We start from the raw sequence: 13,247 nt of genomic DNA, 5'->3' as shown, positions 1-13,247 counted from the left end.
TGCACACACACACTGAAAAGGCTTTGTAAAGTAGTAAATACTGGCTCTGTTCCTCCACTCGTCCTCCATGTATATGTAGTTTTAGCATGGCCTCCCAAACACAGTAGCAGCTCCCCTCCCCTCTCACTCTCCCTCTCTGGCATGTTCCTGCTCTCCCCACTGTGTACCATGGCAACAAGGCGGGTGACATCATTGTTTTTGGCAGGACGGAGCGATGGCAATAAAGGAAGGGAGACTGTGACACCACGCTGACCAATCAGGATCCAGGACACATAATAGCTTATCAGAGGTTCAGAAGTGAAGTGCTCAACAAGGGGTGAATCTGTGAGTGTTTCCCTGCACACAAATAAGACATTCAGCTGAATGGGGTCAAACACTGTTGACTTATCTGCCTGTGAGCAGGGACACTGAGATACACCAAACTAAATACAACCCTAAGATAAAAACTACATCCATACAAGTGACAGTGTTCAGTTTTGGGAAATAGATGTTGATCCTCGAGGTACTGTGTTTGCATTTTGAACAAAAACTGAACTCTGAATCTTTATTTCATTTTCCAAAGATCCAAAGAAAAGTGGAAGTAACTTACTACATCTAGAAACAGACTACTAAACTGGGCAGGTGAAGGATCAGGCTGAGTGCTGGCATTTCAAAATAACATTGTCAAAATAACATGCTGAAGTCACCTCTGTCTTCTCTTAATGACGACACTTTTTCCATTCTTAATGACAGAAAAAGCATAAACGTTACCGTCTCGTGTTTTTAAAAAGAATCTGTTACACTGTACAAAGTCACACACTGTAACTATGTTCTGAAATCCATGGCATAGCACATCTTTCTTTTTCCTGGTAAAAAAAATCCATCTAATACATGTTAAAAGCTAAGACAACCATGTTTAATAGATGTGCACAGAATAGGGGAAAACACATGAGATACTATCTATGTTTAATAAATGTTTCCCCTGCATTGATTCTATAACAATAGTAAGAGATTTCTGGATATAAATCCAGAAATCACTAGTGTCCTGTCTGCACTTTTTTAAAACATGATTATTGGTACGGTAAGGACAATATCTGTCGACAACAGCTAGAAGAAGGCTATGCCAGCTACACATGAGAAAACTATCCGTGCTGGATATGTTTCACAAGTTTTGGCTGTTTGGACATCAAAATGAACATTTTGTTCTGTATATTGAATAAACACGGCATCAATTCAGTTCATTTGTGTTTGTCCTGAACCAGCAGACAATCAGTGGAAGAGGGGCTCCTGCACTTAAGTCAACCTCCTTCCTACCTTTCCCTTCCCTGCTCTCTCAGTTCATCAAGTCCACATGATCAAAGCCTATTTCTCTTGACAGAACTTCAAACAGCTTTGAAATCTGGATGAGATTGGATTACAAACGGAGGTGAACTCCTCTATCTCTCTATTTCCCACTCACTCTCCCTCCCTTCCTCATATACTTTAAAAAGATGAGTCCAGACATGTCTCTCTCCTTCTCTCTGCAGAGTGGCAAAGTGATTATTTTTGGCTAAGTTTCTCAGTAACCTGAACTTGCCTCACTAGGTTGTCTTTATTTTTAAGTCCTTAAAGGTTTTGGACTTTAAATACTTAAAAGGACGACAAAAGTTTGCGTTAGGGAAAGCTGAACTTTTAAACCGGATGTCGGATTGGTTTGATCTCTGACGGAGAAAAAAAGGACAGCGAGGCAGGGAGTCAAAGAGAGAGAAAAGTTGACAAAAGTGCAGGCTTTGAAGAGGTTTTCAACGCTGTTTATTTTCATCTGCTCAGCAGCAAAAAAGGGACAGTCAGCATTCCCCTGCACCAAACAGTGCCAGGACTACAACTGATAGCAGCTTTACAGAGACAGAGAGAGAAAGGGGGAACTGGACAGAGAGGCAGGAGAGCCAGAGAGTGCTGCAGTAGTGAGAGTGAGAAAAAATCAATCACAGCGAATACTCAACACGAGAACTTCTTCATAAAACATGGGTTAACATACTCATACTTTGTAAGGAAACTAAAAAGAATTGTTCATAAAAGCAACTTTGTGCTTCTTTTTAACCAGTTGAAAGAATAAGACTGTTTTATATACTAAGACTGAGGGGTGGGAGAAAAAATCCAAATATAATATATCAGGATTGTTTTGTTTGACAATGTCAAAATCAGGTTTCTTTGTCAAAAATATGGTTGGTTTCTTTTCAAATTCAAATCCTTCATTTCAGCCTTTGTTTATAAACTAGATTAGAAAAAAGTTACCACTTTTCTCCAGCAGAAGGTGAAATATTTCTATCTGACTCAGGTGATGTGCATTGTATGGAAAAATATGGCTCTTGATATAGTCTGTAGACATTATCATCATCATTTCACTTTTTCACATGGGCTGGTGATAAAAAGCAAACCAAAAATCGCAAATATAGAAGAATCTCAATTTAAGTTGAATCGGCACCCCAAAAATAGTGACAGAAACGAATCACGAGAATTGCACGTCGTTACTGGTACCAATACAAAACACTGGTTATTTCAAACTATTATAAAGACGTGGTTTGAGCCCAGCCTGTGTTCCCCTCTCAACTACACCGTAAAAAGCTTGCTGTAAACTTAGCAGTAAAGTACTGTCAGAAAGGTATCAGTGAGTTACTTTAGAAGCATTTACAGTATCATTACTGTATTTTTGTCCCACAATCCTTTGCTGTTACCTTTCCCAGAAAGTTACTGCAGATATAGAGAGCATTTCACAGCCAGCAACAACATGTTGCTTCAATAGAAACATCTTAGCACTGCAGCACAAGAACAGGAACGTGACTGGTCTAAAGCTGCAACCAAAACAATATTATAGGTTCCAGGCAAGATTTTAATGAATGAATGTTGCTAACTGCTTTCCCAAATGAAGAACCAGGAGTTATACAAATTACACAACATCCACAAAATGCTTCCAGTATCCCCCAAGAATCAACTTTTTGATAATAAAAAAAATCATGGAAGCTCAGACTACTAGTAAAGTTAGGATTTGGTTGCATGAATATTTCATTGAGACAGCTACTTAAAAGAAATAAAGCACACATTTGGGGTTTTTAGTAGCAGACATCATAAGTCCTACTTCTGCTTTTATTCACAAATGATGGTGTTAACAGTGTGAGAGCTTTGGGTTATAGTGCTCAAGGGACAAGTGTACCAGAATGACAGTATCTCAGAGAATGTATGTAAGAATTTGCACTAATGCACACAATAGGAAGTCAATAGCACACAGCTCCTCTAAACCTCCTCATGACCCAACATGTCTGAACATGAAGATCCTGTCTTTCACTCGTTTTACTGATTTTCTCCCTCTCAGCTCTCTATTTGTGTTTTTTTTTTTATCATGAAGCACGTGAAGGGAGTCAGATTATAGCTCAGTCAGCTAAAAACCAAACACGCACACACAAACAGGAAAACAAATAGATGGGCTAATCTCATAGCAATATGCTTCCGAAGATAGACAGAAAGCATTGTGTACTTACATACCCAGAGGATATACAAGTATAAAAATACCACTAGAAAGTACTTCCACTCCTGTAATTTTCTTCACAAAGAAAAGACAGGGTGAAACCCGAGGAAGATGAAGCTTTGCAGTGACACAGGAACCTTTCTAATTGGCTTCAATCCCTGCCCGGTAGCAGTGCTTTCAACTGCAACTCCGTCCAGCAAGTGAAGGATGAGTTTTAGTGTCACTGAAATATCACAAACATGACACATGGAAGCAAAGTGAGGAGCAAAACTTGAAAAGTTGCATGCCTCCAAACAGGAGTATGATTCACAGTTTGCCAAACAAATAGTAATAAACCACTATTTTCAAGCAAAGCAGGCCTCCTTCCTGACTCTCCATGCGAGTCTGCAGAATCATTTTCAGGAACCAAGTCTTGATAAGAGTGTTACATGTTTGTGGAGGGAAGCAAAGAAAAGGAGGCTGATATGATTTCTGCACAGCTGAAAGACAAGATCAATAAGATGGACTGCTCAGTTTTCACATTAAAATGTTTTTGTGATGCTGAAAATTTGATATTTAGTGTAGCTTAACCTTTGAGGGCCATAAATCATTAGTTCTTGACCACTTTTTTTGCTATCTAAACTCTGACTTCTTGTGGTAACCCCCAGCTCTTTGGTATATTCCATTAGCTGCAATTCACATCAAAAACGGAAATCTAGGGTAACAGACTTTGACATCTTCAGCAGTCCATGAGTGAGTATAATCTGGATGTCGCAGTAGAAATCAGGGGCAAAGGTACAGAGGAAGGAACTTGTATGAAGCCCCCAGAAAGGTTGGATGATATTACACTCTCTGACATGTGAGCACCAACTGCAAAGCAGAGCACTGCAGAGGAGTTACACTACTCCAAACGTCTTGCTAAGGCATGGAAGCTGTTGCTCTTGTGTGTCCATGACATAACGTGAAATTCTAGGCTGATAGAAATAACTTGTAGTCCAGACTGCAAAGAAGAGAAGTTCCAGGCCTCAACAAAACGACATGCAAATTTAAAGTCAGCAACATGGCAGAGCAATAAGAGGCAGACTTTAACGCACTAACACCCCAAAAGACATAAATGTAATGAGTCACGGCTGATAGAAAGCAAAAATAACTGAATGTACAGTGATAAAGTCGAGCACAGGATGAGAGCCATGTAAACCACACATGTAATGCACACATGGCTAAATATTCAGACTTTGATCTCAGCCATTAGCCAGGTTTCCCTTTTGTAGAACGGTCAATGGCACAAAATGATAAGACAGGCTTATAACAGAAACGTCTAGTTTATCTGAGCATGGGTTAATACTGCCTATCAAGTTATAAAGTGAAAAACGCAACCAACCTTTCTATTACTCGTGTGTAGTTTTAGGTCGGAATGACGTATGTCGGCTTTAACCCGTTAAAAAGTCGGATACAGTTTAAGCAAACACAGAAATAGTCTTAGGGAAATTAAAGAAACACAATTAAGCATGTATTTGGGCGTACAGCTTTACTTTAAAAGATGTATTAAGTGAAAGTTTGCCGAGTGTTTGACTCGTGTGAAAACTTCCAGCAACTACGCTGCTAACGTTCAATAACGGGCGCTCCGAGACTTCAACAACAACCGTAGAAACAACGCGAGAAACCCCCTCAAACAGTCCCAAACCCACACTTTACCTTCGTAGCAGAGTATGCCAATGTTGTTATTCATTTTGTCCAGGTATTGGTAGTTCAACAGGTCCATTTTCGTTAGAAGCATTTATCGAGTTGTTAGCAAAAAAAGACCAGCTTTTTTCTTCTCTTCTCAAGCAACGGTCAGAAAGCTAAAGGCCCAGCCTCCAACTTAAGTTTAGAAAGAAACCCCTCTTTAAAATAAAAAACCCGACGAAAAGGACTAAAACTTGATTCCCCTGGGTTTTCGGTAAGTTTGGGAGATTTTGATTTAAAATACAACTGTATGTATCGCGGTGATAAAGAGCTAAAAGAGAGTAGCGTCAGTTCTCCTCACAGCCAGCTGTAAGTCGACTGCACTGACACGCAGGCTATGCTTGGTATGACTTCTATGCTGCACCAGTGGTTTCCTCTGCTGCTGAGAGGGGCGCACTGGGCATGCTCGCTAAATCCCTGGAGCGCCTCAAATATCGGGGATGTTTTACACACAAGATCAGCCTCTCCAAACACAACCAGGGAGGGAGAGAGGGCAGAGAGAGAGCAAAAGCGCTGGATTAATCCAGTCCTAAATGTTATCACAAGCATTAATACAGCGGTCTAGCCTCAAGATATTTAACATGGCACAGATCTTTGAGGTATAACTTTAAGTGACAACTGCAGAGCTTTTAAGGTACCATAAGAGAAAATAATTACGACTATAACCTTTCCAAAGCTCTGCCACTCCATGCATGGATGTAATGAGGTGTCAAAGAAGTTATAAAGCTTAAGTTGGTGTTAATTAGCATGCAAAAGAAGAACTGTTTTCTATTTTTTCATTTCCATGTTGTTTTTTTCAAGGTTCCACACTCCAGCAAAATAGCATTCATTGAGTAAACTGGGCAGATTGTTCTACAATGGCACCTAAAGAGGAACATTATTCAATGAAATCTTTAAATTCAATTTGCATTTTGGTAAATCTAACATAGAAACTGACTTCAGTAGAGGAAAAACAAACTTCACTGTGCTGTTTTACAGTGGTTCTCTACTGACCCCTGGTGTCTAAGACGGGCTTTACATCTTTTGACTTGAAAATAGAAATTGGAAAGAAAGTGAGATGATGAGGGGAAATGGGTATCATCATCATCATAGATGAATAGCATGTGAACATGACTTCCATCATGTTACATTGTTAGAGAAGAGCAGTTACCTTCTGAGTGTTTGACTAAGGATAAAAAGCAGGGTGGGGCTGCACTTTTCAGTGTGGGTTTACACACAGGCACACATTTGCCATGTGCATGCTTTAGTATGACACAGAGCCGCAAACACACTTGAGCGGGAAATGAAAGGAGTCATGACTAAAGCTCAGACAAGACCCATGCAATGTCACTGTACCCTCAGTAAAATGGCCCCATTTTTTGTAAAAAATGACGTGTCATAGATATGACTTGCAAAGAAAGAAAATTATTCGGGGAAAAATAGATCAAAATTTTGATTAAGTCACAGCAACAATCAAAATGCAGGAAAAAGGCAACACACAGCAAGTAGATGAAAAACCTTAATGAAACATTTCAGGCAGGTGCCATACTTCTCTTTCGTGAAATACAGTCATTTTAAACTCCTGCACCTCTTCTTGTGTACAAGCCACAACTACGAATAAATCACAGTGAGTTTGCGTCCACACAGGACAAGAACAATCCTCTTTCAGACTCTGGAGCCAAACACACATCATTCCACGTCTTTTCAAACACCTCCCCCCTTTTCTTTCTCAAACAAACACAGGCACACAAATACACACAAATACACACAAAAGCCCCCCCGTCTTTCTTCCTTGTGGGCCTCCTTGTAATGGTGACTCAAAAAGGAACATGGTTCTTGTCTCATTGGACACCAATTGTTTCCAGTTTCTCACACAACAGAGCTGAGCTCTGAGACTGAGGGTTCATTCACTGCTACTACAGCTGCTGAGGGTTATAACTCCCTCATAGGCTTTAAATTCAAGAGGCCTAAGACTGAAATTGGCTGCTGGTGGTTGTGTAAGTGCACAAGTGTGTGACAGCAGATTTTTTTCAAGTTTCTCAGATAAGTAAAAATTAAAGATGGCTCTCTGGGTTGAAGTTTGCTCGGCATTAGCATTAGCTCTTCAACATTTGCTTCTAGGAACTGGTTTGTTTCGCAGTTACAAACACTTGACTTCTGAGTTAGTTAAACAAAGAAACACAGTCGCTAATAAAAAGTGTCTTTGTTCTGGTCCAGCTTGCTGTAAGACTTGAAAAGTATTCTAAGGAGATTAATGGTTACACAATAAGTTGGTGAAATTCCGTCTCTTTTCCCAAAGAGACGAGCTGTTACACATAGCGTAGCCTACTGTGGTACTAACCCTTTTCCTGACTGGTTCACAAGACTGCTTTTTATGCAAGTAAGACAAAAAGGGCTGTGCAAAAAAGGATGATAACATGATGATTCAGTAATGGGAAGAGTCATGTTTTGCATCACAACTGTATGAACATGTTTAAATGCAACCTTTTGACTGTAGAGCATCACTCAAAAGTCTAGTTCTGTGACAAGGGATTAGGATCTCAACTCACCCACCCAGTCACTTATTATTCACACAGCAGTGTCAGTACACGACTGCCCTTCATCTCCAGTGTAGAACTCCTGCTTTCCTGTCATTATCCCACTCCACTTCCTGCCTGCCTGTTTATTCATCTCATCTATCAGGACAAGAGAACTATACCACACCTTCCTAATCTCCTGTGGTTTAGTGTGTCTCTCTGAACAGGTCCAGGCCTCTCAGGGGAGAGGGTGTGTCTGGATAACAACACACCACACAGGCCAGGTGGTGATTCATCCTCATGCTTTATTAACACGCTTCAGTGTTGTGGAACAAAACACCAGCAGAAAAGGACCATGGGGGAAGTGTTTAAAAAGGGGTTGACTTACTTCAAACTTAGAATTTCTGAGGCTTTACTGGGAATAGATAAAGGAGTATGAACTTTCTCTAAAACTGGTAACAAACAGGATCTCAAGTAAGGGTGGAGGGAAAACACTTGTAGTTTCAGGGGTCAAAGGTCAATTCATCTATTATTTTACAGCGCCCTCTGTTAAAACACCACCTTTGTTTACACAGTGACATAATGTGTTAAAGACATTTACTCTCACTAATAGTATTAGGTCGGTTATTCAACGGTGACTTCTCCACAAACCTTGAGGCTTTAAAATGTTGATGACATATAATGTCTGTAAACACCTGACAGACAGACCTGTATTGCAAGTTAAGATACAGGTTAGTGGTTCTTAATTTTCAACCCTCTACACGTGAAACAAACGTGTCACGAATTCAAATCTTTAAGTCACACCTTGAATCAGCTTTGACTGACAAAAGCCAGCATGGAAGTAGCAGCTAAGCTCTTTTTGTGAAGACATTTACATCATCCCAAAAGCATTCAGAAGCAAAATGACAAAGGTGCAATGAGAAACCATTACAGAAGGCTCCCGAGAGTGTTTGTGTGAACACGCAACTCACAGGGGAGGAAATATCAGGTTACTGCACTGAAACAATGACAGCAACAGGTGATTGTTTGGAAGCAAAGCTGTTCAGTCATTTCCCACCTTTGTGTGTGTGTGTGTGTGTGTGTGTGTGTGTGTGTGTGTGTGTGTGTGTGTGTGTGTGTGTGTGTGTGTGTGTGTGTGTGTGTGTGTGTGTGTGTGTGTTTGGCATTAGATGACATGTGGACACACTGTCCAGCAGGCCAGTATTCACATATGTTCTACTTAAACCATTATGTAATTAGACTTTCTGGTTTGATGGGACTAGATAAAGATTTTGTGCCTTCTAAGTTTTTTAATAGTAAAATATTAAAATACTACATACTGAAATATTCTAGATGATAAACACTGGACACAAAGAGATGTTAAGTTTTAATATAATACCTTAAACCTTCAGTGTTGAGTGCTAAAAACTGCAGTTCCTTTACTGTCCACTTCACACTACCTCTAGAAAACCCCAACAGCACAAACACCAAAATGTCAATATGTATTGCAGAAATCAACATGTTTACAACCTGCCAAGAAGAAAAACAATTTTGGTCCAGAGTTCCACTTCTCTATCCGTACACATTTTGCTGAGGGGGAACAGTTTTATAACTCATTTGTTTTGAATATGTGAAGGCTGCAAGTTTTGCATACTTAGGAATACTTTAGCTGTTAGCCTCAGCTGCACTTTTTTAGGAATTTAAACACGTGCTTTGCTGTACCTCCCACACAATGCCATTAGGGCTGGGACAATATGCTATTCTCACAATTCTATTACGATTTTTGGAGTGAGAATTTGATTTGAATTGTGATTCTTCAATATTTATGATATTTGCAATTTTAAGTTGCTTTTTTAACACCTGACCATGAGAAAAAGTTAAATGATGATGACAATGTCTACAGACTATATATTATATATATACATATTTTCCCATGAAATGCACGTCACGTGTGTCAGAGAGAAGCGTTTCACCCTCTGCTGGAGAAAAGTGGCAACTTTTCCAATCCAGTTTATAGTCAAAGACTGAAATGAAGAATTGGAATTTGACAAAAATATAAAGACAGATTTTTTGACACAGAATCCCAATTTTGGTATTGTCAAAGGAAAAATCCTGATATATCAATTTTCAATGTTTCTCTCCCACCTTTAGACCGCATGGTGTAAAATTAAAAATGTTTATGGGGCTTTTGCCTTTTTTTTGGTTGATCAAAAGTTTGGTTAATGAACTGCTGATGTCACCGAGATAAATCCATGTTCTTTGCAGTTTACAGACCGTAATGGCTATTCATGGACGACCTAAGAAACTGATACAGTCATTAATGTGCTAAACCTCGTTCTTTTTTATATCAATAACTCACTGATGAATGGTAGCCCTAATTTTGGCTGCTATTTTTTTTACTGTTGTCATCTTGGATTTTAAAATGTGATTTTGAGACTATTTTTAATAAGCTTATTATGCACATCACATCCCTCCTTTACCTCTTTCTTGCTCTATCCACTGTTCTGTCCTCTATGAGTAGAGACATCAAAAGTGTGGCACATCATATCTCTTCGCAAAGCATGAAAAGTGACAGTCCCAACTTCTCAGACCTACTCATAGAAATGCTGTTATCATGATCACATTTCTCTAAGTCAAATCTGAGTCTTAAGCTGTGGTCAGTCAGACCTCTTACACCAAAGAGCATGCTATCTTACAGGAATGTGAACCACATGGACTTGGAAGATTGGGGCAAGTAGATATTCAGATTGAAGATTTACTATTAAGTGAATCCATCAATCCTTGATTGACCATTCTTCTTCCATTTTAGACTTCAGTAGCTTCTGGACTGTAACATCAGACACAAGAGCTGTTCAGCAGGAACCCTGATCCCTTGTGAGCTCCTATCATCAATCTTTATGGTTTCTCTGTATTGTTATACAATCTGCAGTAACAGAGACAAGATAAGCCAGCTAAGAGCTGTGCAAAGTGTTCTCTCACAGCAAGACACCAAAGTCATCTTTGTCCTGCTCTTTCTTAACACCTGTCCTGCCTTTCTATAACCACTTGAGAAAATGGTCTCACTTGTGTTGCAAATCGACCTGCTGTGTATCTGCCCTTTAAATCTGTCTGTGATTTTTTTCTTCTCTCTTTCTTCTTCCCCCACAATAGACCATGAAACCTTGACAGCCTTTGTAAAAAAACTCAATTCTGAACATTCTCTTTCCTCTTCTTTCTGTCCCTGTAGCTATTTTGCCAGTTCCCTCCAGCTTGTATACAGCATTAAAATAAAGCAGAAAGGCAGACAGATGCAGCATTCTCACCCTCAGGTGACACAAGGTTAGGTTATCTTCTCTGTTATTACAAGTATGCAACTTTGCTGAGAAATTTCTCCATTCTGTTGGAGGGCTGAAATATTTTCTGGCAAATTATACTCAAGATACATCAGATGTCTCGACCAACTAACTTCAAACAGATCTTATTTCTCGACATGGAAAATGATCAGTGCTTCCAATTGGCCAGAGGGGCGTATGACAACATTCTTGCCATGCTACCAATTAGCTGCGTACAAACTAAACCTAAGGGCTCATCATCTATTGGCTAAGATGATTCTTACGTGGGATAGCAGCAGGCTCTCTGCCACAACCACTCATGTTCTGAATCTGGGCCTGGATTACACCCTCGCTATGCACGGATGTCAACAACACAACCTTATCACTGGATGTCGAGGCTTTGAATGCAACACATACTTTGCTGAGAGGAGTGTGTTCGCAGACTATTAGATATGACTTTGCACCAGCTGTTCTATCTTCTTCAAATTCTTTTTATATTCTCAGATTGAGCCTTGGAGTCACCTTAGGACACAAAGTACAGGCAGAGAGATATTAATATTTATTACAGTCAGAACATTCCTAATAAAAATAAAATCAGTATTTGTATTTACAAAAAAGTCATCCTATCTGTATATGTTATTATTATTTTTTGTAAATGTGCCTGGTGGTTCCCAAAGTGTATAGTAGTATAATAGATGGGTCATGAAATGCCTTCCATGATCAACAAGTATTAGAGGCTGCATATTTCATCCATTAGTTTCAAAATATCAACACAAAAGGAGTTAAACTTCATGTAAAACCATGCAAACAGAAAATGTTTGATCTGTTCACTACATTTTTATGTTGCCACAAGACCCCAAGGTGACTAAGCTAGGGTAACGTCTGTTTCAGTGGTGGCAGAGTAAATTAGGAAACACTTTAATGTGTGCACACATTGCTTTTTGGTCTTTTTTTACATTTGCAGTTTCCAACACTGTAAAGGTTAACTATTCTTTGTGATCAACATTTCAATCCTCTTTCATCTCATTCTGAGTAACTATGGTGAGTGCTATCAAAAAGGAAGGAATGCAAAGTATGTGTGGTCAGCAGTGCTCTGAGAAAAAAAAGTTTGCTCACTAAGACAGCAGAGCTGGTACAAGCCAGTGGGTTTGGCATTTACTGGAAGGTGTGGGGCATGGATTCAGTAGAGTAGCCTGGATCTATGAAAGCTAAAGCTTGTGAGCGTCAGCCTTGTGCCACTCCATTTGGAAAACTTTGGCTTACAGGTAGGGGGGACAAGCTCCAAAAACTTGGCCTTTCTAGTAGCTTCTCTCTTCAAGATTGAAGAATTAGGTGGTGAATCATGCTCCAGAAGACACACACAGCTACCTATAGCTGATAAGTGAGCTTACTTAGACCAAAAAGTCACTGCAAGGGGCAAAAGGAAAAAAAAATTCTGAACAGAGCAACTAAATAACTGTGAAGAACTGATCAATTATGAGATTTATAGAAACTAGATAACAGTATTCCCATGGGTTAAAAAAGCATGGTGTCTTATAGAAGAAGAAAAAAATAAATTTGATGGAAAGAGAGTCAATGTCTGAATATGTTGTCAAAGTGCAACACAGAAATGTTGTGAGTAGAGAAAAACAAGGGTCCATTATATTTAACCTTGTGACTTGCACCTTTGACCCTTTGACACTTGACCTTTGACCTCTGACCATGGTGGCCCCTTGCCGTTATTCTTCTTGAAACATGACACTTAACAATGCTGTGACGGGGTGCGTATGTGTGTATGTGTGCGTGCATGTGTGCATATGTGTGGGTGCGAAGGATCTTTTGCTTTCCAAAGAACAGCACAGACAACCTAGCCTCAACCCTTATTCTTTAAAGATAATCAGAAAAAATACAAAAGAAAAATAAATGAAAGAAAGGGCCTTTAGATCATGTGAAATTAGACATGGTACCATACTTCTGTGCCACAAACTAGTTGTTGACCAATATCAGTTTTTAAAAAGCTGATGGTGGTGCTGATAGTTAAACAGCAGCTCAGCTAGCAGTGTTTGGAAAAGGCAGTGGTGACTGAGGAAGTTTATCGCAGAATGTAGAATTCAGAATAGCAAAATGAACATGAGGGGAGATGCGAACGTTCCTCAATATTAGTCACACTGACAACTCTGCCTGTAGCATCTGCAGACTCTATTTTTTTAGAGTCGGCTTTGAGCTGGTTATTCAAAATGCAATTAATCTCCCCAATTAATCGGCCAGCCATTAAAAAGGTCTTTTTATGACCAAATC

General features: G+C 39.5%; 1 protein-coding gene across 2 annotated transcripts in view; it reads right to left on the bottom strand.

The window, feature by feature from the left end:
• vgll4b (vestigial-like family member 4b) overlaps window positions 1-13,247 on the bottom strand; it is a 38,489-nt gene that overhangs the window by 15,637 nt on the left and 9,605 nt on the right. Inside the window, exon 1 of one of the 2 annotated variants that reach the window (XM_074673496.1) lies at window positions 5,156-5,579. The exons of the other annotated variant lie outside the window; for it this stretch is intronic. Coding sequence (XP_074529597.1) covers window positions 5,156-5,237 — 82 coding nt within the window. The 5' untranslated portion in view covers window positions 5,238-5,579. Of the gene's footprint in view, window positions 1-5,155; window positions 5,580-13,247 lie in introns of those variants that run through there. 2 annotated transcript variants of the gene reach the window in all.

The sequence above is a fragment of the Halichoeres trimaculatus genome, unplaced genomic scaffold, assembly GCF_033239565.1.
Source record: "Halichoeres trimaculatus isolate MK-OKI-2021-1 unplaced genomic scaffold, fHalTri1.1 fHalTri1_scaffold_1, whole genome shotgun sequence".
Lineage (NCBI taxonomy): Eukaryota > Metazoa > Chordata > Actinopteri > Labriformes > Labridae > Halichoeres > Halichoeres trimaculatus.
Note: the sequence above shows the minus strand (reverse complement) of the source record. Positions and strands in the feature narration are given on the sequence as shown.